Source organism: Atractosteus spatula, chromosome 6 (assembly GCF_055471065.1).
Source record: "Atractosteus spatula isolate fAtrSpa1 chromosome 6, fAtrSpa1.hap1, whole genome shotgun sequence".
NCBI lineage: Eukaryota > Metazoa > Chordata > Actinopteri > Semionotiformes > Lepisosteidae > Atractosteus > Atractosteus spatula.
This window is the reverse complement of record NC_142711.1, coordinates 5,636,951-5,662,570: the sequence shown is the minus strand read 5'-3', so window position 1 is coordinate 5,662,570 and position 25,620 is coordinate 5,636,951. Positions and strand designations below refer to the sequence as shown.

Here is a 25,620-nt window from a genome sequence, read left to right as displayed (position 1 = left end):
GCAAGCAATAGGTTCAAGGCAGGCTCAGGACATTGCAGAGCAGACACACAAACTCACACCTAGGGCCAATTAACCCAGCAGTATGTTTTTGGACTGTGAAAGGAAACCCACACAAACACTGAGAGAACATAAAAACCCACACAGACAGCACCCCCACATCCAGGAGCTAAGCCCAGGGCCTCAACACTGCATTACAGCAATGCTACCACTGTGCCACTGTTGCTCCCCATTGTACTGTATATGTGCCTTAATTAAATATAATTAAGTTAATGGTTCAATTTACGACTTAAATTGGGACACAAACCAGAAGATAATATAGGAACTGAATTTGAGACCCCAGTCCTAGAGCTGGGGTCTGACTGACACAAACCTGTTAATGATTGCAAGCAAAACATTCTGGTACAGAAACTTTTTTAGCAAGGCTTAGCCATACAAAACCCTACAAATGAGGAAAAATCCTTCTTCTAAGTAACTTGAAAGCATTTCATCTTCTTGAATACCATGTCATGATTCAATGTTAAGTCGGGTGGGTTTTCTCCATTCAAACACCCATCAGCTCAGAAGCTAGGACTCAAGTTTTCCACCTTCATCCACCCACAGGTAAACTCTTAATTGACCCCACAGGATCACTCCAGAGGGTCCCAGCAGGGTTGATGAACCATGTGGCAGGAGGAGACAAGGGAGAAAGAAAGCACCTGGTATTGTTACAGGAGATGTCAGTTTTATTTCATAGAAACTGACGTTGATGTATAGAAAAGGGAGAAAAGACTAAGCCGGGTACAAAGCTTTTACCCGAAACTACGCACTTTTTGCCTGACACGATATCACTCTTTAAGTTTATGAGGCACAGCCATTAAGCTATAGAATGATGAAGGTATGATTAGTGTTTAAAAATATAATGACATCCTTAATGTTCTCTTATTGGATTTGATATAATTAATTATATATAGTATCAAGACCACATCCAAAAATATTATACAAACCACATGAACAGTTTGCATGATAGAATGTATTGTAACGCATACGGCCGACATTAGAGGTTGTGCGAGCCGGCTTGCCAGCGCAGTGACGTCACCGCCCTTCCCTGTGAATAGCAGGGACCTCAGCCGCTGGGCTGATGAGAGATCTTCCTTTAGGTCAGCTGGCTGGTTGCCTGTTGAGTGACACCAGAGGCCTGGGTTCAAGCCCCCAGTGGTGGGGGGGCTGACCTGAGGTGGCAACAGTGAGGGTGCATACCCATGTGAACCTAAAAGTGCTACAGTATTCTGAACTTACAAGGGTGAAAATGCAAACAATGTAGTCACTTTCTTACAGGTGTGCAACAGCCTGCCATGCTGTCACACTGCTGCAGGATCTTCAGCTCCAGACCCCCTGTCAGGTAGCCTTTGTCTACTCAGGATTGAACTCGCACTTCCGCAACAAATAAAGACTCATGCAACTTTGTTGGTGCATCTGGGACTTTTATTGGGAATGTTTATACACTTTCATAAGCAAAAAACAGATCAAACTCTATTTGCACTTTAGATAAGAGGTAGTCCTGTTTCTATTGCAAGGAAGGCTAAATCCTGCTCCCTCACCCAAAACATGTTTATAACTGTACAGGCAAACAACCCCTTTCTGCCTGTCCCATGAACCTATCTGTTTCCCGACCAGTCTTCTTTTTCTTTTATTCTTTTACCCTTGGCTTGGCTTAAACAACACCTGCTTTCAATTGCTGAGCTCTCAGCAGCCATGTTGGCTCAGCACCAGACTATGGCCAGTGTTTGAGCCAACATTGCTGCTTGCTCTAGTAGCCTACTGAGGACACGACAAGCACTCATTCCAGAGTGGGACACGGGTTTCAGCACACAACCCCAGCCTGCAACCTAGACAGCAGACTCTATAACTGCTGTAAGAAACATACTATGACCAATATCAATACTCACTTTAGTAAAGTTGTTGGATACAATTTCTTATGCCACTGTGGTACAATAAAGGTTATGAATGTTTTCAAAAAGGTTTGCTGTAACTCTTCAGCCTGCATTTTTATTACTGCAACTAACTTTTTTGCTACTCTGTTCAATACAGACATTTCATAATGCTTGAAAAAGTGCAACATGAGTGCACAAACAAAAAAAAAAGTAAAAATGTGGAAGACCAAATGAAAAGCTATGAAAATAACTGTACAAAACCAATACAGACAAACGTCGCATCACTGTCAGTCATTGCTGGTTTTCAACACCCACTTGTTTTGTAAACAGACAGTAACCACTAACTCTTTTGTGTTTAGGTATTTTATGAACAGCGATAGCAGAAACATTTGTAACATCAGCATATCACAGCTTCTGGCTTTAGATGCTAAAGATTTGTGGACTTTTCAGTAATTTGTGCTTCTATGTACAGTTGCATTGATATACTGTGGCTTTATCCAGTATTTTTGCACATATGTATATGGCAATGTATATAAACATTAAACCACAGTTTATATGTTGCCATATTAATTTGTCTGCCTTGTTGTCCTTAGCACTGAAGTGCCTTAATTAGATGCAATGCTGATTTCCTGCTTTTCAGAAGTCTATTAAAAAAGGTATGTAATGCCACATTATAAATAAGAGACTATTTTGTTTTTACTTTTTTTCTGACTCTGGTCATGTAAGATACGTTTAAGGAAAATCAGGCTGCTGGTGTTAAGTGGTGTTGACAGACCAGCAGGTGACACTGTTTCAAGAAATGTTAGGATTAAACGCATTTCTAACTAATTCAAGGAAAGTCAATTTACCAGTTTCAGACACAGAAATAAAACCATTTCATCTACACATCTATAATTGATTGCATGAGTCTGTATTCTGAAGAAAGCTAAAAATCATGTAGGCAGGGGCACAAGAAAACTTATTCTGAATGTTGTATCACCTCTGCTTGAAAAAAAAGAGAGAATTATCTTGGCCTTTAACTGGTTTATGACCCAACTATTTTATCAGGAGTTGTTTTGTTCATTCTGACTACATGAAGTCACGAACTGTAGGGGGAGCTTAGAGGAATTCTAGGAATGAAAAGAAAAGATTAATGACCTGAAATCACAAACACCAAAACAAACAAAAACATTTTAAAAATCTGCAAACTGCCCCCAAGCTCCCTGCCAAAATTCAGACATTTCATAATCAAGCATTTCATAAACTATAAGCCTATACATAACATTTAAGAGCAGTAATAGCAATTCTTTTTTAAACTGTCAACTGCTTTTCCACCATCAACTTGCTACTTCAATAAAACGTAATAAAAGAATGTAAAAACATTCCTTCTCTCCTACACAGCATAGAAGTGAAGTAAAATTAGGGGGGGCTCTAATAATTTCATTTTATGATACCAAAAAAAACAAGAAGAAAAACAGGTGACCAACTTGTGCTGGTTGTTCTTAGATTTTATATTCAGGTCAGGGTACAATATAATCACTAATTGATAAATGCAATGATTAACATTATTTTAAAACTAAAACATAGTACTGATAAAAGTTAATCAACGTCTGGAAAACAGTAGGCTTTGTCCACACAGCCTGATATTTGGCAACATTTATCAGTAAGCTGAAGATCTGGAATTTTCGCTTGTGTGGGAATAGTCGGTTTTACCTCATTCGTAACATTTCCCAACATCGTAATGACCTTGGCATTATTCCTGTCAACTTTCACATTGGTGGTGCCGAAAGTGCTCCTACCGCCATTATCATCATTAAAAATAATACAGCACAAACCGATCCTCCCAAAATGAACAGCACAAATGGTAAAAAAGAAACACCTTAAATCGTCCAGAAAAATTAAAGCTTTACTTCAAAATGATAATGCAGCAGTGAAACAGAACTTTCAGTCTTACAATGGTACGTCTCCGATCCAGCAATCTACTTAGAAAAAAAATAGAATTAAAAAAAATAAGATTCAGAATCTTCGATACAAAATACCGCGCTTTCAATACAAGCAAACAGCCTGGAATAGAATGATTTTGTAGCAAAACAAGTGTTCGACCCAGCAAAACACAAAAAGGCAATTAAATAGACTCATTACGCAATTACCAATCAGCGGTAAGGTGTATAAAGTTTATAAATGTACACATATATAATTTCGCACACCTGAAAAATAAGTTGTCAAAAAACTGTTCTTTCTCTTCCCAAACTTCAGTCCTGTGCTTTATTCTCTAGCTGGACTGGTACTAGTAACACAGTAATGTAAACTTCTTTCTTTGCGACCTCTACGCACAACGTACGGAATCAGACTTGTGGATATAAATTCAGCACTTCCATACAAAAATAATAATAAAAAAATCTATACAACACGCAGGTGCACCGCAACCTTCAGTAGCTCCACGTGAATGTATTAAAAACATTCGGTTTAGAAAAAATAAATTAAGGCAATTTCTGTACGGCATGTTGCACGCGTTTTAAAGTGCCATCAAACTGTGATTAAGGTGCCCTATTTCAGAAACATACATTTCGGTTTCGGACAGAACGCACAATTGTACGGTACGCCATCTCGGAACCCTAAGAGCGGGTCACGAAGATCCATTCTGCTCGATGTACATTTTGGACAGAGACGCCGCCATGGACTTGGCCAGTTCTTCGTCCCGTTTCCTCTGGACCTGCGCCTGCCTGCTCCAGCTCTCGTACTCCGGGTTGGGTAGGGGCCGGTCAAATAAGGCGTCGTAGTGCCCGTTGCTGAGCCAGCTTAGCCAGATGCTTGGCCTAGAGGGGTCCTCGTCGCCCAGGTAGTGGACCATGGTGGACACGGTGGGGCTCTCCACGCTGCCCCCGGTAGTCAGGTGGATGTTGATGTTCAGCATCTGGCCCATGGCGAGCAGCTCCGGATACCCAGCCCAGGCGCCGTCCTGGGCGGCGTTGATCAAGAACTCGCCCACGTCGCCTTCGATGATGGGGCAGAACTCGTCCAGGTGATCCGCGATGTGGTGCATCGTCTGCTCCCGCAGCTCTTTGTGCGCCGACTGGTTGCCGTACACCGCTTTGCTCACAGCCCTGAACAAGCAGTTCCCGTCGGGTATGACGTGGAACCTGTACTTTTCCCTCTCCTGGAGATACTTGTTCTGCTTCTCCACCTCGGCGAGATAATGTGCCACCTGCTCGTTTTTCACACCTCGGCTGCCCCCCAGGCTGGGGGCGGAGGACTGAAGGAGGCTGTCGCCCGCGTCGGCAGGCGCTTCCCCGGCAAGGTCTGTGCCAGCGGGCTCCGTGCTCTCCTGGCAACGCCGGCCAGCAAGCCGGGCTTCTGGGGACGCAAAATCCTCGCAGGCATTTGACACCCTGTCATTCAAAAGCGTGTCGGGCGCCTCGGCGTCGTGGGGACCCTCGCCCGGAGAGCAGGCGCTCTGGTGCCACTCGTGGTCCAGACCACTCAGGGCGCTGCCCTTCGCGAAACGCTTTCCGTCCGCTTTTCTGTCGAAGCTGATCATGTTGTGCTCCAGGACTTTCTGGTATTCGTCCAGCGCGCCCAGTTCGCCGTTCATCGTGTCGATCAAGTCACCCAGCCACAGGGCGCTGGGCGAGCAGGAGCCCTTCGCTTCCAGGACCGGCGAGCTTGCCGGATTAGCGAAGTATGTTCCCGAGAGGTCTACTGCGCCACGTCGGGAGTCCTTCATAATCTGGACTGGCACGAACCTTTCCACTCCACCGGGCTTGGTAACCAGGATCTGAGCGGTGGAGGTGTAGTAGCTCGGCTTGCTCGCCGAGCTGGGAACTGGTTCATAACAGGAAAAGGCAGGCATCTTCGCGGCAGGCGCAGTCTTAGCCCCCGTGTCCTCCACTCCGTGTGCAGGAATTTGATAATCAGCGTTACTCGCGGCAACGGTGTTTGCAGTCGCAGTCGCTGGCGCGTTACCGTCAATATTTGCAATGGGAATCGAAACTTTGCAGGACGACCCGGGGTAATGTGTCAACGCACTGCTGTAGAGCTGCATTTTTTTCCCAACCGCGCCCCCTTTATATATGAAACGCCGAGGTCCCAGGTAGCAACACGAGATGATCCCGCCGCTCAAAAATATCCAGTGTCATCACCGGCGCAGTCCACGCCGTGAAGTTATTCCTGCGGCGGTCCTGATCCTAATTCCCGCTGTCACACACAGAAGATCCAATTTTAGCCATCTTGCGTCAGCGCTGAGCTCCGCTAATTATAGCCCGGAACAATGTAACCGGACCCCGGCTCTCTTCATATCCTCTTATAACAGAGTCCCCCCGGGCGCCAGCCCCGGCTGCTGACTGTGCAGCTGGAATGGGAACTATTTGATGTGTCACGGGACACTTTGGGGACTGCGCTCGGCTGGAGCTCTGTTTACCCCCCTAAAGCCTGTGGCGTCAGTGCGCTGGAATGCACGACCCTCGCCAGCACTGACGGAAAACCATTACGCGTAAGTTACTAAACACACTGCGCTGACCTAAAGGGAGGTGGTGTTGGGAGGAGGAAATCAGGAAGTTCCGCCTCTACCGCGATCTTATTGGCTTTTATTTTTATTTTTATTTACGCCGGCTTGCGGGCTTCACGGAGGGGAAGCGCGCAGAGACTGACACCAGCCTTTTGCAAAAGATCCCATGATGACGGGGGGGGGGGGAGGGGTGAGCGTTCCCCCCTTGTGAAGTAGTGAGCATGGCCATAGTAATGCGCGTAGTGTTTCCACCACCTTTTGGCTAAAGCCGCGCTTTAAAAGAGACTGCCGTCACCGAAGGGCCATCTTCGCTCTGGACGGAATGAGCATCCACACGTCTATAGAAGATGATGGGCAACGGGATGTGACGCATTATTTCTCATGGCTGTCTCAGATGGAAGACATTCAGCATCTGCTCACGTCATGATCAAACTAAGGACTACAGTGCGGTCCTGTATTGCCTTATAACACAGCCCTTTGTAGTTCTTTATGTTGACAGTTTTCCTTTTTTGTTGTTTCGAATGTACCAAGTGATGTAAAACACTTTCCGAAAACCATAGCCTTGCGCTTGTCGGCTGGATGGTACTGTATGCCTTGCCCATGTACAGTCAGTATGCTTCATTTTGCATTTCCAAAATAAAGAATGGTGTCACGCTGGATTTTGGGAAGACCTCGTTAAGTCCATCCATCAATTTTCCTAACGTGTTCATCCAATTTAGGGTCGCCGGGGCGACGGATCTCAGCAAGCAAAGGGCGCAAGGCGATAAAACACCCTGGGCGTGACGCCAGTGCCAGGGCCAGCCCATTGCAGGGCACACACAGATACACACACACACACTCAAACACAGATACTCACACACTCACACACACAGCAGGGTCGATTTTCCCCGAGTGTGGGAGGAAACCGGAGCGCCCGGCGAAAACCCACGCAGGCAGAACATGCAGACTCCCCACAAACAGCACCCCAGGCAGTCCTGGGCTGTGAGGTGACAACGCCAGCAACTTCGCCCACTTTGTAAGTCGAATCGTTGTTATCATTTTAATTATGAAAATGCTCTAAATTCACAGGACTTCGTTAGATAAAGGAAGCAGCGCAGAAGTAGAAAACATTTTAAATGTCGCCACAATACTGCCGAACAACAGAGTATATTATACCATTTGTATTGTAAAGGGTGGGTTTTTATTTCCTATTGTAAATAAAATAGGAATTATTCAAACAACCTTCTAGCACTTTTGACCGTTTGCCCCATTTCTGAAATCCCTTTTATTCACAGGGATCTCTATCAAGTACAGTATAGTAATGTTACGTTTTTTATTGTTATTTTTGATATAACTTTTTACGCGTTCATTTGTATTCCTTATTCCTTAATGCGTTTCAAATAAGCATTTATTCTCAAAAGTTTTTTTTTTTTCCGTTTCAGTCCCAAATGGGAGCCCGAACGCGAAAGTGTGTCCAAGAGCACACCGCGCCTTTTTTTCCCTTTTAACACCGCCGGCTTTGCGCAACGTAAAATGGTCAGCACACAGCGATCTGACTACATGACGCTGTGGGTTGTTGTTTTTTTTTTCAAACAGCACCCTGGAACTTGTGTTGATGCCGATACTAATCCTGAAGGAAATACGGTCAACTGTCCGTGCCCATCGCTTCCTTCAACTCTATCCGGGTCTCGGCCGCCGAGCGGCCCAGGTCCGTTGCTATGGAAACCGACGCAAGCGGCGCCCCCGTGTCAAACACGCCGGGAACATGGACGCGCTTGTGCAGGAAAACTCCGAGGAGCAGGAGGAGAGACTGTATTCCTCAGAACTTCGGGATATCGAAAGGTACTGTATAAATCTCTGGTACCGAATGGGCTTTGATTTTTCAGTATTTTTTTTTTCTGTTGTCTGCGCCATTTCTGCCGGCATTCGGGTTAAAAAAAAAAGAAAAAAACCCGCCTCGCACAGTGATGTTGTGCCTTCGGGTTCAATTCAGATTGTTTTTGATTGGTTTTTACGTTAATAACAAAATATTTTAAATAATATTAAACCTACATGCAATACAAATTATTTTTTTTTAGTTCCATGCACTACAAGTATCATAGTTGTGATAGGTTACATATCACATCAGGTTTGTAACGTGTAGGCTTTAACTATGTAGAATAATTGTAGATAACTGGATATTCTGCTGGAGAGTCTCAGGTGAAATATCTCGGTCCAACACCAGTGTGTCAAATGTGATGTCAACCCACAACCTTCCAGTTACGAGCTGGACCACAGACCCTCCCCTGACCGCTACTCCAAACACCAGTTGCAGCAGTGGAATTCTGCTGGAATGAGACTTTTTGTAAGATGGGTTGACTGTCACATGAACGTATTTATTTTTTCATTAAAAACACGCATTTAAAGGTACTCATTGGGAAATCAGCTGAGATACGGTTACTTTGGACGAGATGCCTCCACACAGACTGATGTCATTGAACTGCCAAGAGTGAAGGAGCTGTCAGAAGTCACCTGTACTTTACTCGAGGTAAATCTGTGCTCGTCACTGCTGAGACCAGAAGAGTAAAGTAATGAGTATTAAGACATTTTCTTGTAGTCTATCAAGCAAAATGTTTGCAAGGACATGTAAGAATGTGGTTAGGGGAAATGGATGAGGCGTACTTCAAACAGTCTAATTTAGTTCACATCCTACAACTAAATCTTTCAATGTCATGTATTATTATTACATGACTAGTGCCCCTTAGTCCATTAAACAGGATATTGTTATCAGTCTTCAAAGGTTGTGGAAAGACCACACCATGTGCAATTTAAAATCATGTGCACTTTAAAAAGTTTATTTAAAGGATCACCAATGTGTCTGGGTTGCTAACGGTGTTTGTTAATAGCGTATTTTTTTCCTTAAAATAATAATTTGAGGTTTTGTTGTTTGTGACGACTGGTGCTGCAGATTTGACACTTGATCAAGGAAGTAGTCTGTTCCACTGCCATTGAAGTCGGCATGGCTGCTTCTGGAACTGGCTGACTTCTCTGTATTGATGATGAAACAAAACAATGACTACTCTTTTTTTTTTCAAGCAGAGGTGATACAACATTCAGAATAAGTTTTCTTCTGCCCCTGCCTACGTGATTTTTAATTTTCTTCAGAATACTGACTCATGCAGTCAATTATAGATGTGTAGTTAAAGTTTTGTTTTATTTCTGTGTCTGAAACTGGTAAATTGACTTTCCTTGAATTTGCAATCATGTGTTTAATCCTAAAGTTTCTTGAGACAGTGTCACCAGCAGTGTTAAGCAGTGTAACTGGCTCACTTGTCTGTACTGGTGATGCAACAAAACAATGACTACTGACACTTATAGAAACATATTGCCATTTCCTGCTTCAGTAAAAGAAAGTGCTTCCATAATTATTGTGCCGTGCTTCAAAACGAGTAGCATGACAAAACAAGTAGCAGATACTGTACAAGTAAAGGAGTTCACCATTACAAAAAGATGGAAAATCGAAGACTGGTCATGACAATCTCCAGATTTAAGTACAATTGAGCATCATTTCACACACTAAAGAATAAACTGAAGTCAGTACACTCCAAGAGCAGGCCCCAGTTCAAAGCACCTCAATGAGATGGTGAGCTCAGTGGGTATCACAGTTCATGCAGTTATGGTATAAAAGGGGTATGTAACCATCTATTCACTATTACATTCTGAAGTGTACTTAAAGTGACTGCAGCCGAAGACTTACAGTATGGTTACTTGAAATCACTGGGGTGTAAACAAAATATTGTTTTGTCCTAATATAATCAATTTCCTATTAATAAATGAAATAATTCAAATATAAATGTATATTACATTGCTCTTATCATTGATCTCATGACTGTGCATGCCAATTGCTTGACTGGACAGCCAAGTTTTACTTTCGGATTGCACTTTGTCTAATCCCGTGGTAGAGGGTTAGATGGACCAGCCAGGGCATGGAGCTCTCTTGCACTGCAGGCAAACACATTACTGGATCCCAAAAGGCCTGGAATTCCTGGCAAGGAAGTAGCTTGCTGTTACATGTGCCGTTGGACCTGTATCAGAGAATAAGCATGTTAACTCTAAAACAATACAGTGCACACACAAAAATACCTGTATATGTTAGCTATTAAGGAACAGGTAATAGGTTTATTCCATGCTGAAAAGAGAAGAAAGAAAACACAACGTTTCGGCCGTGGAGCCTTCTTCAGGTGTGAGCTCTTAGTCAAGTAAAATTAATTTCCTTCATATTTTTATCATTTTTTTAAACAACTGAAGAAAAACCCATAGCAACTCTTTTTGTAAATACTGGCAACTTGTTCAAGAATTGAACTAAGATTTACTTGAAAATGGACCTTAAACAACTCTTCAACATTCTTAAACAACTGATTGCCTATGACTGACTTTTTCATTTTTTACACAACAGGTTTTGTGGGTGTTTCTCCATGGAGTACTCTCGTTTCACACTTTATTGCTATATCAATTTTCTGATCTCTATATTGATTTCTGGACGGGACACCAGTCCATTATAGGCCAGACACGCCGACACAAACACAGACACGCAATGGTCTGTCATCCCAGAAGCCAGTTAATCTAGCAGAGTCTTTGGACTGTGTGAGCAACCCATGGCACCCGGAGGAAACCGAACGAGGGAAGAACACACAAATGTGGAGTTTTCATCTGTGCATTATTTCCACTTGACCAGTTTCTCGCATGATCCGGCGTGCTGTTGGCTCATTGATCGATTCCGAGTTAGTAAACAATGGCCGTGCCTTTTTGTTACCTGTCTTGGCATGCAAACGGCATAGATCAATCAATCAAGAACTGATTAAAAACATCATAGGGTTACTCTGCAAAAATGTGCAGCTTTTTATAACACTTAGAAATCTTGCTCCTTAGCCTAATATAAAGCCAGATATTCTTGTTATACATCAAATGGAATTGATTTCCTTATTTTTTGCCTTTTGTCTGTTACCTGCATGTTATATGAGATAACCAGCTTTGTTTCTGAACATGCAAATGCAATGTAGGCTACAGAAGGGGAAAGTATTTGCTGAACCATATTGTCATAACACTTCACAAGGCATGGTCTAAGGAGCACACACATATGATCGTCTCTTTGTGAAACAAGCACTTAGCACAATTACAAGAGAGGCAATTTAAGGAAGTAAAGTTATAGGTCCACTGGTTCTATAGACCAAAAGATTCCCCCCTGTTAATTTATTCATGATGCACTGCTTTCATCGGAAGAGGAAAAATTCCAATATACAGTACGACTTCAGTTCTGTATGTCAGACCCATACTTAAACCTTGCTCCCTGTTGAGAGGACATATGGTGGCTTTGTTTTGGTAGCAGCACTGCCCTTCTTCTGAGATGGGCTTTGGAAAAGAAGGAAAACATGCTTAGTGTCCTCGACAGCTCTTCCTGCAGAGAAAGACAAATTGATCAACTGGCAGCAAGCTTGTACAGTTCCTCTGGACGTCTGAAGCATTTCTCACAAGGCCCTTTGACGTTTCTTTATGTTATTTTACCAGAAGAAACTGAACTAAATAACATTAATTTATCAAAAATGTTGAAATCTAGTGAGGAGGGATCATGCATTAATGGCATGGCTTGCTTCCTTTTGTTTTCATGTGCACAAGAGATGGTGTGATGTTGATTTGTGTATGTTTAAAAAATCTAAAGCTTTTCTCTCTTTTTCATTATTTTTATTAGGATATGAAGGCTGTGAAGAGTGACCTTGAGTATAAACATAAGTTTTTGCAGACAGATTATGAAGCAAAACTACAACAACATTCACTGTCTCTATATATGAGAATAAACGAAAAGGTTTTAGATTTAGAACGTCAGCACAAAGAGGTTTGTAATTTCTGTTCTTCAGAATAAGATCTAAAACTTTTATAAACTGTGTATGAGAATTTTTTTTTTTAAATGTGAACAATTTTCAGTGATTTTATTATGTGAACAATATTAATGGAAATATTGCATATTCTATTGTATTTTGTATAGTAATAAATATAATTATATCTGTTGGTATTTGTGGGTGCGACAGTCATATTAAAGCACATTTGAATAAAGAAACATACAGTAAGATATTTTCCTGTTTCAAAAAGAGTCCATAAATCAGGAAAATATTATTTTATATTTTGCTTTTTAGAAAGGAAATGACCAAAATACCAACGATTTTTTATTTTTCAAGTCTGTAATTAAGTATCATTTTATTTAGAAAGTTGCAGTTCTCCGAAAAAGTTTTCAGCAGCAACTGTGTGATGGCCTCGCTGTCCTTAGAGCCAGCTACAAGGTAAGAATTATACAGCTAAAAACTCTTTGAATTGTTTACCAACAGTTTCGTGGGACTGTCTGTCCATTACGTGTTTAATATTTAATATTTGGTCTAGAAATTGGTGTGGATAATGTTGTTTTTTTTAAAAGTACTTACAAATAACATTTAATAATAAATGCTCACTGATCGAAGGAAGCTTTTTTTCTAGTTTTTTAGTTAGGTTACAGTCACTGAGAAATGACAAGAAGTACTGTAAGTGACAAGGATCACTGTTTATGGATTAAGTGGTATTTTGGTTTTATAGAGATACATTTTAGTATTGATGCCATGATGAAGAATATACCTCATATGAACGACAGAGCATGTAACCAATTGGGAGCAGGTTTTATTGTCATAGATATACTATGAAGGTTTTATACAGGTAATATGCATAATATATACTGAACATGATATTTTAATGAAAATGGTTGTGTGTTTTCCAACATTACTATTTAAAATATATAATGTCATGGTTCACAGGATCGTAGTTGTTTATTTTGATTTCAGTATAGGTAAGAGTTGTGCCCTTCATCAGAGCTGTGTGTGTATGTGACAAAGTCCTCTTTCTTTGACAGTTTCATTGAAGAGGGATCACAGATTTTAGAGCCTTACAAAGGCGTGTTTATTGCAGCTCTCCTGTGTGGATGCTTCATTTTAGGTGTTTCCATGCAGTGTGAAATCAATTGTTTGAGCCATCTGCTTCAATCATTTTTTTTAATTTCTCTCATAAACTTTTTTTTTAGGTCTGGATTTTATGAGTTTGTTTTTTTAGTTGATCACATTTATGATTTTATTGAAATTCAGAGGTAACATCTTAAAAAAAACATATTTGATTTTTACTAAAGCTTTCCATTTGTAAATTGATATTATTGTTGTTTTAGCATGGTGACAGGTGCCTGGTCCTTGAAGTTTGTCGTGTTGCATCTGTTATTTTAAGTCACACAGCACCTTCTGTCTGTACAGCAGTGTCTAGTTTGCATTTGAGAGATTGTTGCCTTTTTTGTTTAATCAAGTCTGTTATAGCCAATGCTGAACACTGAACTTGATGCAAAAATTCAAACTAGGCAACGAAATTAATAATGCAAGATATTGTAAGAGACTTTTCTAAGCTTTAAAAAAAAGCCAGATCTGGGATAATGAAAATTTTCTGGTTGAAGGATTATGTTTTTAGGGTATTATTTTCAGTGGAGATCCCCAATTTAAAAACCCAACATGATATTGCAAACTATTTGAAATTGCAGAAGAAGTATTATAATACTAGTTTTCAAAATAAAATACTAAAGGTAACTATTCTGACAAATAATCAATAATAAAGTTAGTACAGCTATTTCCACTATTAGGCTTCTTCGAATATCAGAAACTCAGAAACTGTGGTTGACACCAAGTATTACAACAGTATCTATGCCTGCTTCATTTTTATGTTTTTTTAAATATATCAGCAAAGTTTATTTTCTAGTTAACATAATACAATATGTTAAGGTCAATATTCCACATACAACTCAGTTGTTTCTGTTTTTCAAGAAAAAATCCATATGTGTGATGATCAGATACTCTGAAATCTTACAGTCATGTCTGCAAACCTTTGATAGCCTCTGGCACAGAATCAGAAGGTGTTTGTTTGTATCACAAAGCAAGTTTGAATCCAGGTAATTACTCTGGACTAGAATGCTATCTCAATATATTGAACTGCTCTGTTAATTAACATTTGTGGTGTTTGCAGATTCACAAATGTAACTGAATTGGAGTTTCATTTAAGTGTATGTCAAATAAATTAATTCAGTAACTGAATATAATGCTTGTGTTGTGTGTTTTACAAAATAAAAATATATATTAATGGTATGTGTGAGTTAACATTATGAGTTCAAATTTAAGTGTCAAATTTTTTTCAAATTTTTGTGTTTAATTTTATTTTTCTGAGCCTTAAATAACTGAATATTCATCATGTACAATTTGTTGTAGTTCATTGTTATGAAATGTAGAATGATGTTTTGATATCAAACACATGCTTTTTGTGTGGTATGGCAATAACAAAAAGTGCTTCTTTAAAATCTTTACCAAAACATTTTTCTTTCTCGATTAAGAAATATTATTCAAGGAAAGAAGAAAAAGATCAGTCTTCTGGATCGAAGGAGGCAGGCAGATTGAATGAGCTCATCAATGAAGTCCAGGAGAAAAATGCTATGATTGACTATCTGAGTGCACAGCTGAAGGAATATGAAGAACAGGCCTTAGAAGAGGTATTTGCTGTCACATAGTAATCTTCTGGCTTGCGTTCCAAGTCTCTTGAGTTCCTTATAGCCTGTGATTCATCCTTGATTAACAGTTTTCCGCCCAAACGCACTAAGTTATCTGAATAAAATTTTTAAAACAGAGGGTTTTTTTATCAGGCTGTCAAAGGTTCATTGCAAGTTTTGTTTTGTTTTTTAACCTGCGAAAGACAGGCAGGGCTTTGTGCAATCCGGCAAATCAAAGTCTCATCTCACCTTCACTTACGTCTTTGTTGTAGCAATACAAAAATCACAGAAAATTTTCATTAATTAGATATTAGGAATCAAAAGGTGAGGTGATTTGTTTTAATTGCCATTTTTAATGGGTTTCACCCGCTCCTCTTCCCACTCCCCCTTGCCCTTAGTGTTTTAGTTTCATCAGACTAAGGACTGCTGCTGTGGGCAGATGGTGGAGAGAACACCAGCACAAAACCTGCCACTCAAAGTGTAACAGATGACTGTAGCTACAGAGAATTGTTTCTTTGTTCCTTTTGCTAATGAGGGTACTCATTGCAACAGGAGACTGAATAGTTAATCATCTGCAGTTCTGCTCTGAAACAGATGGTGGAGCCAGAGCTAAGGGATACCAGTCCAAAACCCAGTTTAAACTGCTCTATTAAGGGAAATCAGAGATCCTCTTCTAACTTAAGTCACGTCAGACAATAGTACATAAAAACACATTGAAGAGGGGCAGTTTAGAAATTTCACACTTCAGTTCACAAAATTAATTGCAACATTTTTTTATGTGTTGCTTATGTAAAAACCGATCTGCATACAATCAGCTGTTGATGCTCAAACTCTGCCAAAGCAGAGAAACTGATGCCCAAGCCTATTAGGATGAAGAGCAGTTGGTACAGTTCCATAGTTCATGCGTGTCTGAAGTACGTTCATGGTTTCACATGCGGTTTCCATCTTGTGTTCCCTCAATTTAAAAAGTCGGGCTAAATGAAACAGAAATGATGTCCCATTACAACCATGGAATCAGTCAATGTGTAAATTAGGAACAAGTAATAGGTTTATTCCATGCCATGTTTATTCCTTCTTTTTTTCAGCATGGAATAAACCTATTACTTGTTCCTATGCAGCCTACGCATGCTGACCCAGCTCCCCACCTGAATGTATAAATTATCCCATCTTTACATAGTCTGACTGATAGGACATTTCATTTAGCTATTTATAGCTGTGAAGTTTGAGGCCATTTATTGTAATACTGATGGTTTTAACAGAAAATGTCGAAGTAAACACTTGTTGTATATATTAGTTATATTTATAGATAATCTTTCCTTCCACTAAATTTGTAGTTGGATGTATTGTAGCTGTGAAACATCATTGCAGAAGAATGATATAGTACAGTGAAATAAATACTTCATTCATGAACAGATGACATTGTTCAGCACATAATAGTGATGCTGATATTCTGAGTTTTGAAATTAAAAACTGTCGTTTTCTTCAGACGTACCTAATCAATTGGACAGTGAGGTCTGTGACTTTTACAGTATTCCCATCTAAAACAAAACCATATTCACGGAATCAAAACTTAAGCTTTTGTCTAATTCTATTCTGAGCTCTACTAACAAGGTACCGACCGCTTTTCAAAAGGCAAAAGAAATGTAAAAACAAAACAAAAAAAAAACACCCTGAAGCATTCAAAGCCTTTGAAACGCCTTGCGCAGTCTTAAGTGTGACAGGCATGCAAAGCCATGTTAATGTTCAGAATATGAATTGCCTCCGGGTGGCTCCAGCACAAAGTGGAAAACCAACTGTGGAGATATCACAGGACCTGATGGACTCCATGTGGCTTCCAGTCTGCAAACTTCACCACTTTGACATGTGATGTGATCCTCCTGACACTGGCAGCACAGTCACTGAGGAACGGTACAAAGGCAACAAGCCCCCCCTCCGAAGCCGTGCACTTTGCAAACCCCCTGGTGTTGCCCCATCTATACTCCCCCTCTCTGCCTAGTTACCAAGAGCACTTGTTAGATGCACAGGGAGAAATGTGGGTGGAAAAGCCCAGCTGCCTCACTGGACTTCCATAATAAATTGACCTGAATGACAGGGGCACACAAACAGTATGATATGTATTATTCCTGTCAATAAAAATGTCCCCATGAATTATGGTCTTTGTATATAATGTACTGGCTTCTTTCTTCCGGCAAAACCATTCTGGGCCCAAGTTTTTTCTTTTTTGTGCTTTTCCTTTTATTATTCAGAATCAATCGTAGGAGGCAGAAAGTTGTACGATCGCTTTGTTGTTGAATACCACTCATATTTGCTACGCAGCTTGAAGTGTGCGCCTTTTGTTTTGCCGGTAAAAAAAAAAAGTCAAAAGAGTTCTGTAATTTTTTTAGACCAGCCTGCAGCCATACGAGGATCCTGAGAAAGAGCTGCTCGCACATGAGAATGAAAAGTTAAAAGATGAGATTGACACCCTGCATGTCGATATTGAGAGGCTCAGCGACTGCCTGGACTGCAAAGACAAGCAGCTGGAGCACCTTGGTACTGTAAAGTATTAACATCCGCCGTGTTTAAAAATCATTGTTTCTGATTAATCAGTAGTGTTACACTGGGTCTCTAGCTTTTGGATTTGCGAAGTATGTGGAATTGGCCAGCCTCAGTCATTTCAGTAGAGGAACCGAAGTGACTGGAACTGGATGTGGATGATCATTGTGCTTTTATTTTTTCTTTTTGTAGGTTATTTTTTTAACTTTGGGTATCTGTGTAGTTTTTTTAATTACAAAGACTAATAGCACAGCATCCAGCAGTACAGTAAAGAATATTATTTATTTTTTATGTAAAGTCCTTCTAGTTTAGTTTTTTTTGTACACATATCCCAGACATATGTTCTTTTCAGAGAAATAGGATTTATTGATATTTTGTTTCTCTATGGCTGTTATAGCACCACTGTAGTATGGATATTTTCCTATTTTTATATTATTCAGAAGTCATGCAGCATCATTTTTGATCATTTTAAGCATTACGTTTGTTATCTCCATATGCGAGGGTCAAGTAAGAGATAGTAAAAATCCAGCAGGTGGATTATCTCCAAAGGGTTAAGGCAGGTGCTTGGGTTTTTGTTCGTCTATATATTTAATATGAAATCATAGCTCGAACAGGCTTTGCCGGGGATGTGCTTTCAAAATAAATATTAAATGCTGCACAGTATCTTGCTTAGTTTGGTCAGAAAGACAAAACAGGTTCAAAAATCTTTATCTGAAAACAGAGGCTCTCAGACCTCCATTCCTCAAATGGATTAGACACAGCAATCTAGTAGATATTAAAAAGATGCGATCGACATCAACCATATTCCTTAATGCTGTTTGTTTTCTGATTTAATGGAGCATCCCGTCTTTTGATGCATGATCCTTTCAACAAATAAAGAACCACCTGCTAAAGCACTTTGTATTGGCTGTGACAAACTCTAGGGGATGTCCAGGGTTAGCATTGCTAAAGAAAACTGGGCACAGACCCACACTTGGCCCTTGAACTTACCCCAGAACATCTCTCTGTCCAGCCGGCCGAGCAGCGGGAGGAAGCCAGTGAATGTCAAGGGCAGAGCTAAGGGTCAGGGTCCTGCCAGGACCTTGAGCTACACTGAGTTCAAGTGGACTTTCTCAGGCTGACCTGTACCACTCCAGAGGAAAACAAAGGGGTGTAGGCATATCATTTCATGGTCTGCTTTATCCCTCTATTGTTTACAGGCCTCAGCCTTCAAACAATGAAAGAAAAGGCAGAAAATGATCAGATCACCATAAATAAGGTACACGTCTTGTTCCCGATGATGATAATTCTGGATAGTTTTTGTTGGGGGAAGTGATCGGGAACATCTCAGTGCACTTTATGTCATCAGCCTTTTTAATTATGATTTAATTGCCTCCAGATAATAGATCAATTATATCATTGTCCATTTTTATGTTAAAGACCTGCCCGTAGCACTTAAAAGGTGTTAACTGTTATTTCCGTCGTGCATTTTTTAATGAATTGTTTTTCGAGTTGATGAATTATTTAAACACCAGCGGAACACGTTCAAAGATGTGTGTTGAGCTGGGTTTTACTCTCCCGCCATTAAAAATATCAAAATAATTTATTCATGAATCTGAGCTTATGAGATGCCGCCAAAAAGAAAAGCATTGTGGTTTGCTTTACTAGCTATAATTGTGTGTTTAGTTTTAAATCTGCACTAGCAAATTTAAAATTCACTTAAATCTTTTAGAGACCACCTTGGATGAATAAAAAGCGTACATTACTCTTCAGTTGTGTACAAATCATCTACCAACAAATTGAACTTTAAGTGTGTTATTCTCGTATGTGAAAGTCACATAATCCTAAAAAAGCCATCAGGCTGGGCTGTGGATAGTTGTGACTACAGATGTAGTCCCATGAGTAGTTACATTTGGCACCAGAAGTAACAATAATCTAAAAAGAGCAGGAAAGATAACCAGGAATTCAGTTTCAAGTTCTAAAAGATTATTTTTTTGTATGTGGAAGATGTTTTTATGTTTAGATGTTTAGATGTTTTTATGTAGATGTTTTTATAAAGATGTATCCATTGTGCTACCAAATCATATCGGCAATATACTGTGTTCCCTCAAAGACATGTATGCTCGTATTGCTCTGTCCATCTCAGAGCCATGCCTTCTTCGGCAGCTACACCAACCACTGTTTGTAAGGGTGCACAGTGGTTGTCCTCTCCTGATTGATGAAAACCTGATTGCTGCTTTAAGTGGTGTTGGCGGACCTGCAGGTGTCACTCTTGCTCTTCTAAGATGATTGTCCCAGTGTGGTGACTGGGGACACTGTAGGAGGTGCTCTCCTTCAGGTGACACGTTAAAAACCAAGGTCCTGACTACTTGGCAATGAACAATCCTATGTCACTCTTCAAAAATATTGGGGTGTTAAACGGGGTGTCGTGGCTCAATTCCAGCCTTGGCTTGTACAGCCTGGCTTAGCTGAAGTTCTCCCTGTATCAGCTGGTGAAGCAGTGTCTTACTGCACCATGTGATTTGCTGTGTAGCAAAGTTAAACACTGAATGCCATGTGTCACCCAGGTGAATTAAGTGGATTGCCTCCTATATGCACTGTTTTCATGCAAGGAGTTTTTATATATAATCTTGAGCCAGTTTTTAAAATGCAATGCAATAAAAATAAAATTCTTGGTTTTGTGATTTCCTCTTTATCTCAACAAATTGAGAACTGGCATCAAGTGTCATTGAATTAGATGGCAATTTATATTTGACTTGAATAATTCCATTTCTTGAGTGTAGTGTTTATAATGCAAAATCTATTCATTTGTAAAATGAATATTTAAATAGACTTGTTAAAAAGCATTGATGGAATATACGTTTATGTCAGTAACTTTAAAAGTTCAGCTCCAAAATATGTTACTGGTATGAGAGTAATAAAAAGCAATATTAAATATGTGTTCTTATGTTGTACTAGTAATTAATATGTATTGTGCGTTTTTTTATTAATCACATATTTTAATGTATTATTGTTATTTCTTTCCAGTTAGTTGCTGAGAATGAGAATTTGAAAAGAGACCTACATGTAGAAAAAGATGCAGGCAGAAGTAAGGTAAGTTGATTATTTTGTCATCATTTTAAATGTGCAATGACCTGTGGGCAGCATGTACATGACACGTTTGGTACTGTTTAAAAATACAATGCGCAGATACTGAAAGATCAAAGACCCTTACGTAAGCAGTCCTTATCCACTGAGGTTTAGATGTTGCATTGTCTCTTCGAATAGAACTTGTTTACCCTGTCTTACCTTAATAGGAAACTTTAATTTCTATGGATCCTTAATAGGATCTGTGGATTTCTGACAGCGGAGGCTTGGAGCAGTGTTCCCAGTGCTTCCACAGAGAGTCAGGTCAATGGACAGGAGCTGTCCATTCTGTTGTAGAGTAGAAGTGGTACTAGCAGAAGTGGTGATGGGGGTATTAGGGTAATTCCTTACAGTTTCCTTTTATCCGCATTTTATTTTTGAGTATTTTAAAAAAATGTGATAAAAAGCCAAACTTATTGCCTTATTGGACAGCATCTCACCTTTGTGGCATCGTTCCCTTTGTATCAGCTCCGGGGTGGCATTCAGCAGATCTGGAACCATAGAGAGCCAGTTTAGTACTGTACTCCTGGAGAAAACACATCGTTCAAAAGGAGCAGATTTAATTGACTTTACCATTGTAAACGTACAGAAACAGGCTACCGGGACTCCGTCTTAAAAATGTGTTTGCCCCAACAAAACACTTTTGTTTTCCTTGTTCGTGTCAATGGAAACCATCCGGATAACTTTAACCTTGCGAACAGACTCCATCCACTAACCCGGTCCTAAGAAGGGAATATTTCTGCTTGAGGGAGAGCAGGAGGTCCATTTATTTATTCTAATTTTGAAGAGATCTTTTCTTTATGTTTTTTTTTTTCACTTGATGATGAACTATGCTGCCTAACTATTAAGAATCTTTGGATCGGTGTCAGCAAACTGCAGCTCTGTTTTCTGTTTTATATGGTTGAAAACTGAAACAAAATGCAAAAAAAGCCCCAGGGCTTCCTGCAGGCAGTTCCTTTCTTCAGCCTTCTGACTGCTTCTCACCCTGTGGTTCTCACTAGCTTGTTCTTACTCTACAGAAGTGCCCAGAGATGCTTTTGTTTTAATGAAAGTCCTGTATGTTTGATTCAGACAAGAAAATAAAAAAGAATCTTGCCGCAGATGTAAAATGGAGGGGGAAAAAATCTTCCATATCAACAGCCATAACAAAAATATTAGCACTTTTTTATTGACACTTCCTTTTCACCTCTCAAACCTTACAGCATGTGTGAAGTTAATTAAAGGCTACTGTGTTTAGAAAGCTTTCAGCACAGTTAGTGTTTATCATAGACATGAAGGATGAATAGTGCTAACCAACACATTCAGATTGGGTAGCAACTGGTAAGTGAAGAAAGTGAAGCCTAAATTATTTTATGGTGGGTTATCTGTCTTCAATGAGAACACTCAAGTTAATAGTTAGACAGTGTAAAGTCTATCCTATTACAGATAGGAATGTATAAACATGTCTCATGGATTCAATGAACACCATTTGGCAAATGGGTTTTGTCGGCATTATTTTGATGTGAATTGGAAAAGAATCATTTTGATCTTTTATTATCACCATAAAGATTGATTATCTTCTTGTTGATTATTTGTTCTAGTTTTTATCATGGGAAAGTGCCAGACATATGAAAAATTTAGCACAACTTATAATAAGACGCTTGCAACTACCACCATTTTCAATACAATTACTTTTGTAGTGTATTGCATGAGATTTCACGATGCCTAATGCTTTTATTCATTTTTTTGTTGTACTTCATAAAAAGCCTGTAGTGTAATGGAACTGTTCAATTTCTGGGATAAAGTTAATTTGCAACGCATATCCCAAATTTCCAGTCTTTGATTCTGTGATAGTTCTAGTTGTTTTATAATATAAACAATTGTTTTATAATATAAACAGAAGTACTGAATATTCACTTTTTCATTCTTATTATGTATTCTTAAACTAAGTATATTTCCACAAACTGAAGTTTCCATATCTTTTTTTGTATTCTCTGAATTAACTCTTTCTTGATAATGTTATCAGTGACCCTGAAATACCTGTCTTTCATGTTAAGAGTGTTTATGGGTAGTTAAATATTACCAAAAACACCCCTTTCTGGTTATATGTTATTTAAAAAAAAGTCCTGTAAGAACTATTAATATATTAGCAGGCATTACAAACACATCAAGTTCTATTACGAATTCCATTCAGTAAATTTATTTCGGTGTACTGTGAATTGGGTATAAAGTGGGAATACTGCTCAAAAGATAAAAGCTAAGCATTGATGTTCATAGTGAAACACAACCCTAGATTTCGGTTTTGGCTATGACATCATTTTATCGTTTTAAAACACATTTATAACAGGAAAGTGCGGAATGTGGTGTAGGTCATGTGGTGCATCTTAGTCAGGTACTCCTATTCAAGTTATCAAAAGTTTCTGTGTTGATATGAGATTGACTGGCAGTAACTAACTTCACACATGTCCCACATGGATGTCAACCTACAGTAGCAGTGACTGACACCGATGTGCAATACATACATACATACCCGATATGTCATAGGTAGGTGCCATTGATTCCAGACTGAAGCAGAAAGACTTGAGTGACACTTGCAATGCATCATCAAATTGAAAGGTTAGGAGATTTCATTCAGATAGTGTCCGTCCATCTACTAGACCATCACTACAGTTCTTTTAGTACAACCAGCTGATGAGCATCTAGAACAACCCAGACCCAGTTAACTGTTACAGGATCTTCAGATTTGGAGACAATGCATACATTTTGGTTACAATCATTCGATAAATCTACAATGGCAACTTCATGCTGCAGAAATTTATGGATTGTACTCCTGAAGTTGGTATTTAAACATGAACGAATGTTGTCAGAGGTTGGTATTTTCTAATGATACCCATTGATATGTGTTATTTGGTAATGTTACAACTCATAATGGAGAAACTATGGCAAGTCAACTGTGCCTATGTAAGGAAACAATATCTTTGTGGTGGTAACATTATTGACGAGTCATTAATACCAGTGGTCAGTCTGTTACAGTCACTGATCGCACTGCCCTGGATGCGCTTTTTAAAATTTGCCAATTGTTTGTTTTGTTTTAGAATTGTCAAGTTTAGTATTGCCAAGGTTATATGACCTATCTTTGCAGGTGCACCTGTACCATTTGAAAGAGAATATGAAATGTAGAAATGCTCCTCTAAAAGTCTTACGTTTTGGGCCACTGATCATTACACACACTGCACGCACGCTCTGTAGTGCCCTGCAGGTGAGTTAGCACTGACTGGAGGATCGGTGCCACTCTCCAAAGAACTTAGGGTATTAGCCACAGCTTGGCTGGGTAGCTTGTTCCATACTCACATAACAATTTGGATAGAAAATGCTCTTGGCTTTAAATGCATTTCTGTCTAGTTTCCATTTCCTCTGCTTTATGTTTCCCTGTGAATTGTAAAAGGTTCATTATTATTATGAGCATAAAGCTTAGATACTCTAATGACAAATTTGCAGATAAACCTGTTCTTTAATCTTTCAGTAAAACAATGCATACACATGCAAACCAAGGATCACACCAAACTTTCACCTTAAACAGAAATTTAAGTCATGTAAGGCCTGCTGCTGTATGACTGGATCTAAGTCTAATGTATGGCACAATTTGACAGACAGGCATGTTAATTTGAATCGCTGCCAAAGAAAGCCACACTGATCTGTCATTTTCTTTACAGATTGAATGTAGGAACATTCCAATGATCTCTGTGAAATGTCTTCACCAACCGATGACACTCAAATTGCATTTATGCTTTTGAGCTGTATGACACTCAGCATATTCATCACTGTATGGGGTTTGCAAGCATGAATTCATGTTGCACATGAGTTTCAGGAGTGCTTGTTAGAATCTTGATTGCACAACATAAGTAGCCTCACAATCAAAGATAACAGAATACATCTATTTTTGTCCTATCTAATGTCTGTCTTAAATCTAGGTTTACTTATGTCTGTTAGAATCTTCAAATTGAATCTACACTGCAGTTATTGGGAAATGATTACTGGCAAACTTCATAGTGTGATCCTAAAAACAAAACTAACAACAGGTTCTTGTTGAGACTGAGAAGCTGGCTGGTTGCAAGTGCTTTGAAATGTTGGGAATGTGTTTCCAATGTCCATGCCTCGAAGTAGAAGATATTTTCATTCTCAAGGAGCTTAAAATCTATGCTGCATCTGCACAGTTCCCAAATTATTCAGAGGAGTGTTTGCAAGGGATTCACTCCTGGGCTGACTGTGTACCTTATGAAACTAATGAAGAGATAGAAGACATTGTGCGCTAGAATTCAGAATATTCCTAATGCTCACTTCATTCTCACATCTTGATGACATCCTGCTGTCATTACTGCCTCCTGCCTAAGTAACTGAATAAGTAACTAAATAAGGCTTTTGACATTTTACTTCATGTTCTAGATCTGTTTTTCAGTTTCCAAGATAATGACCTGTTTATAGAGTAATAAAGGTATTCAGAGATCAAGTTCTTTTCAGATGATGCTATTTTACAACATAAATATGTATATTTTTTACAGTTTTCATCTTGTTTGTTATTGCTAATAACTTCTTGTAACACTGAAATTATACTGTATATAGACAAAAAATGTATGTTTTTCCTGCCCAAACTATGTTTGCTGTTCTTTTATGTACAATCTTGTTTGACTGCACTATTGTGCTGTATGCAGTACTGAATGTTATAGATTAGAAAGTGTTTTTAATAGGTGCGCTGCTTCTTTGCAAATGCCACATTGACCGTATTCAAGAACCCCAGTGAATTCTCTGACAATGACGTGTGACAGGCCTTGCTGGCTGCTGATATATTTTATGTGCTTAAACAAATACAAAACAAACAACTGGGAATAGAAAGGTTATGGCACGAGAGCAGATGGCGCCCAAGACCTTTAATGTTCTAAAAAAAATGAAAAACTACCAATAAAGACTTCCTTAATGTCATTTCAATCATCAGTGAAAAGGGTTATACATTTTTAGTGTAGCAGTTGACGTTTTCTCCTTTTGTTTGCATTGCCACAATATCCTTT

The 25,620-nt window shown here is 39.4% G+C and overlaps 2 protein-coding genes across 4 annotated transcripts in view; one reads left to right on the top strand and one right to left on the bottom strand.

The window, feature by feature from the left end:
• Positions 1-1,439: 1,439 nt before the first annotated feature.
• Positions 1,440-5,931, bottom strand: otud1 (OTU deubiquitinase 1). Its single transcript, XM_088918991.1, has one exon. It carries the CDS (start codon positions 5,929-5,931, stop codon positions 4,516-4,518), a length of 1,416 nt encoding a protein of 471 aa, XP_088775117.1. The 3' UTR covers positions 1,440-4,515.
• A 1,111-nt stretch (positions 5,932-7,042) lies between these two features.
• Positions 7,043-25,620, top strand: part of c6h10orf67 (chromosome 6 C10orf67 homolog) — a 36,272-nt gene continuing 17,694 nt past the window's right edge. For 2 of the 3 annotated variants that reach the window (XM_088918990.1, XM_088918988.1), the window contains exons 1-8: positions 7,879-8,214; positions 8,779-8,899; positions 12,098-12,241; positions 12,609-12,683; positions 14,786-14,941; positions 17,323-17,470; positions 18,673-18,731; positions 20,480-20,545. In XM_088918990.1, coding sequence (XP_088775116.1) covers positions 7,988-8,214; positions 8,779-8,899; positions 12,098-12,241; positions 12,609-12,683; positions 14,786-14,941; positions 17,323-17,470; positions 18,673-18,731; positions 20,480-20,545 — 996 coding nt within the window. In that variant the 5' untranslated portion in view covers positions 7,879-7,987. Of the gene's footprint in view, positions 7,409-7,878; positions 8,215-8,778; positions 8,900-12,097; positions 12,242-12,608; positions 12,684-14,785; positions 14,942-17,322; positions 17,471-18,672; positions 18,732-20,479; positions 20,546-25,620 lie in introns of those variants that run through there. The other variant, XM_088918989.1, reaches the window with a different exon arrangement.

Excerpts from the sequence above, each read along its gene's own strand:
- otud1 (XM_088918991.1), bottom strand. The coding sequence starts at position 5,931 with ATGCAGCTCTACAGCAGTGCGTTGACACATTACCCCGGGTCGTCCTGC.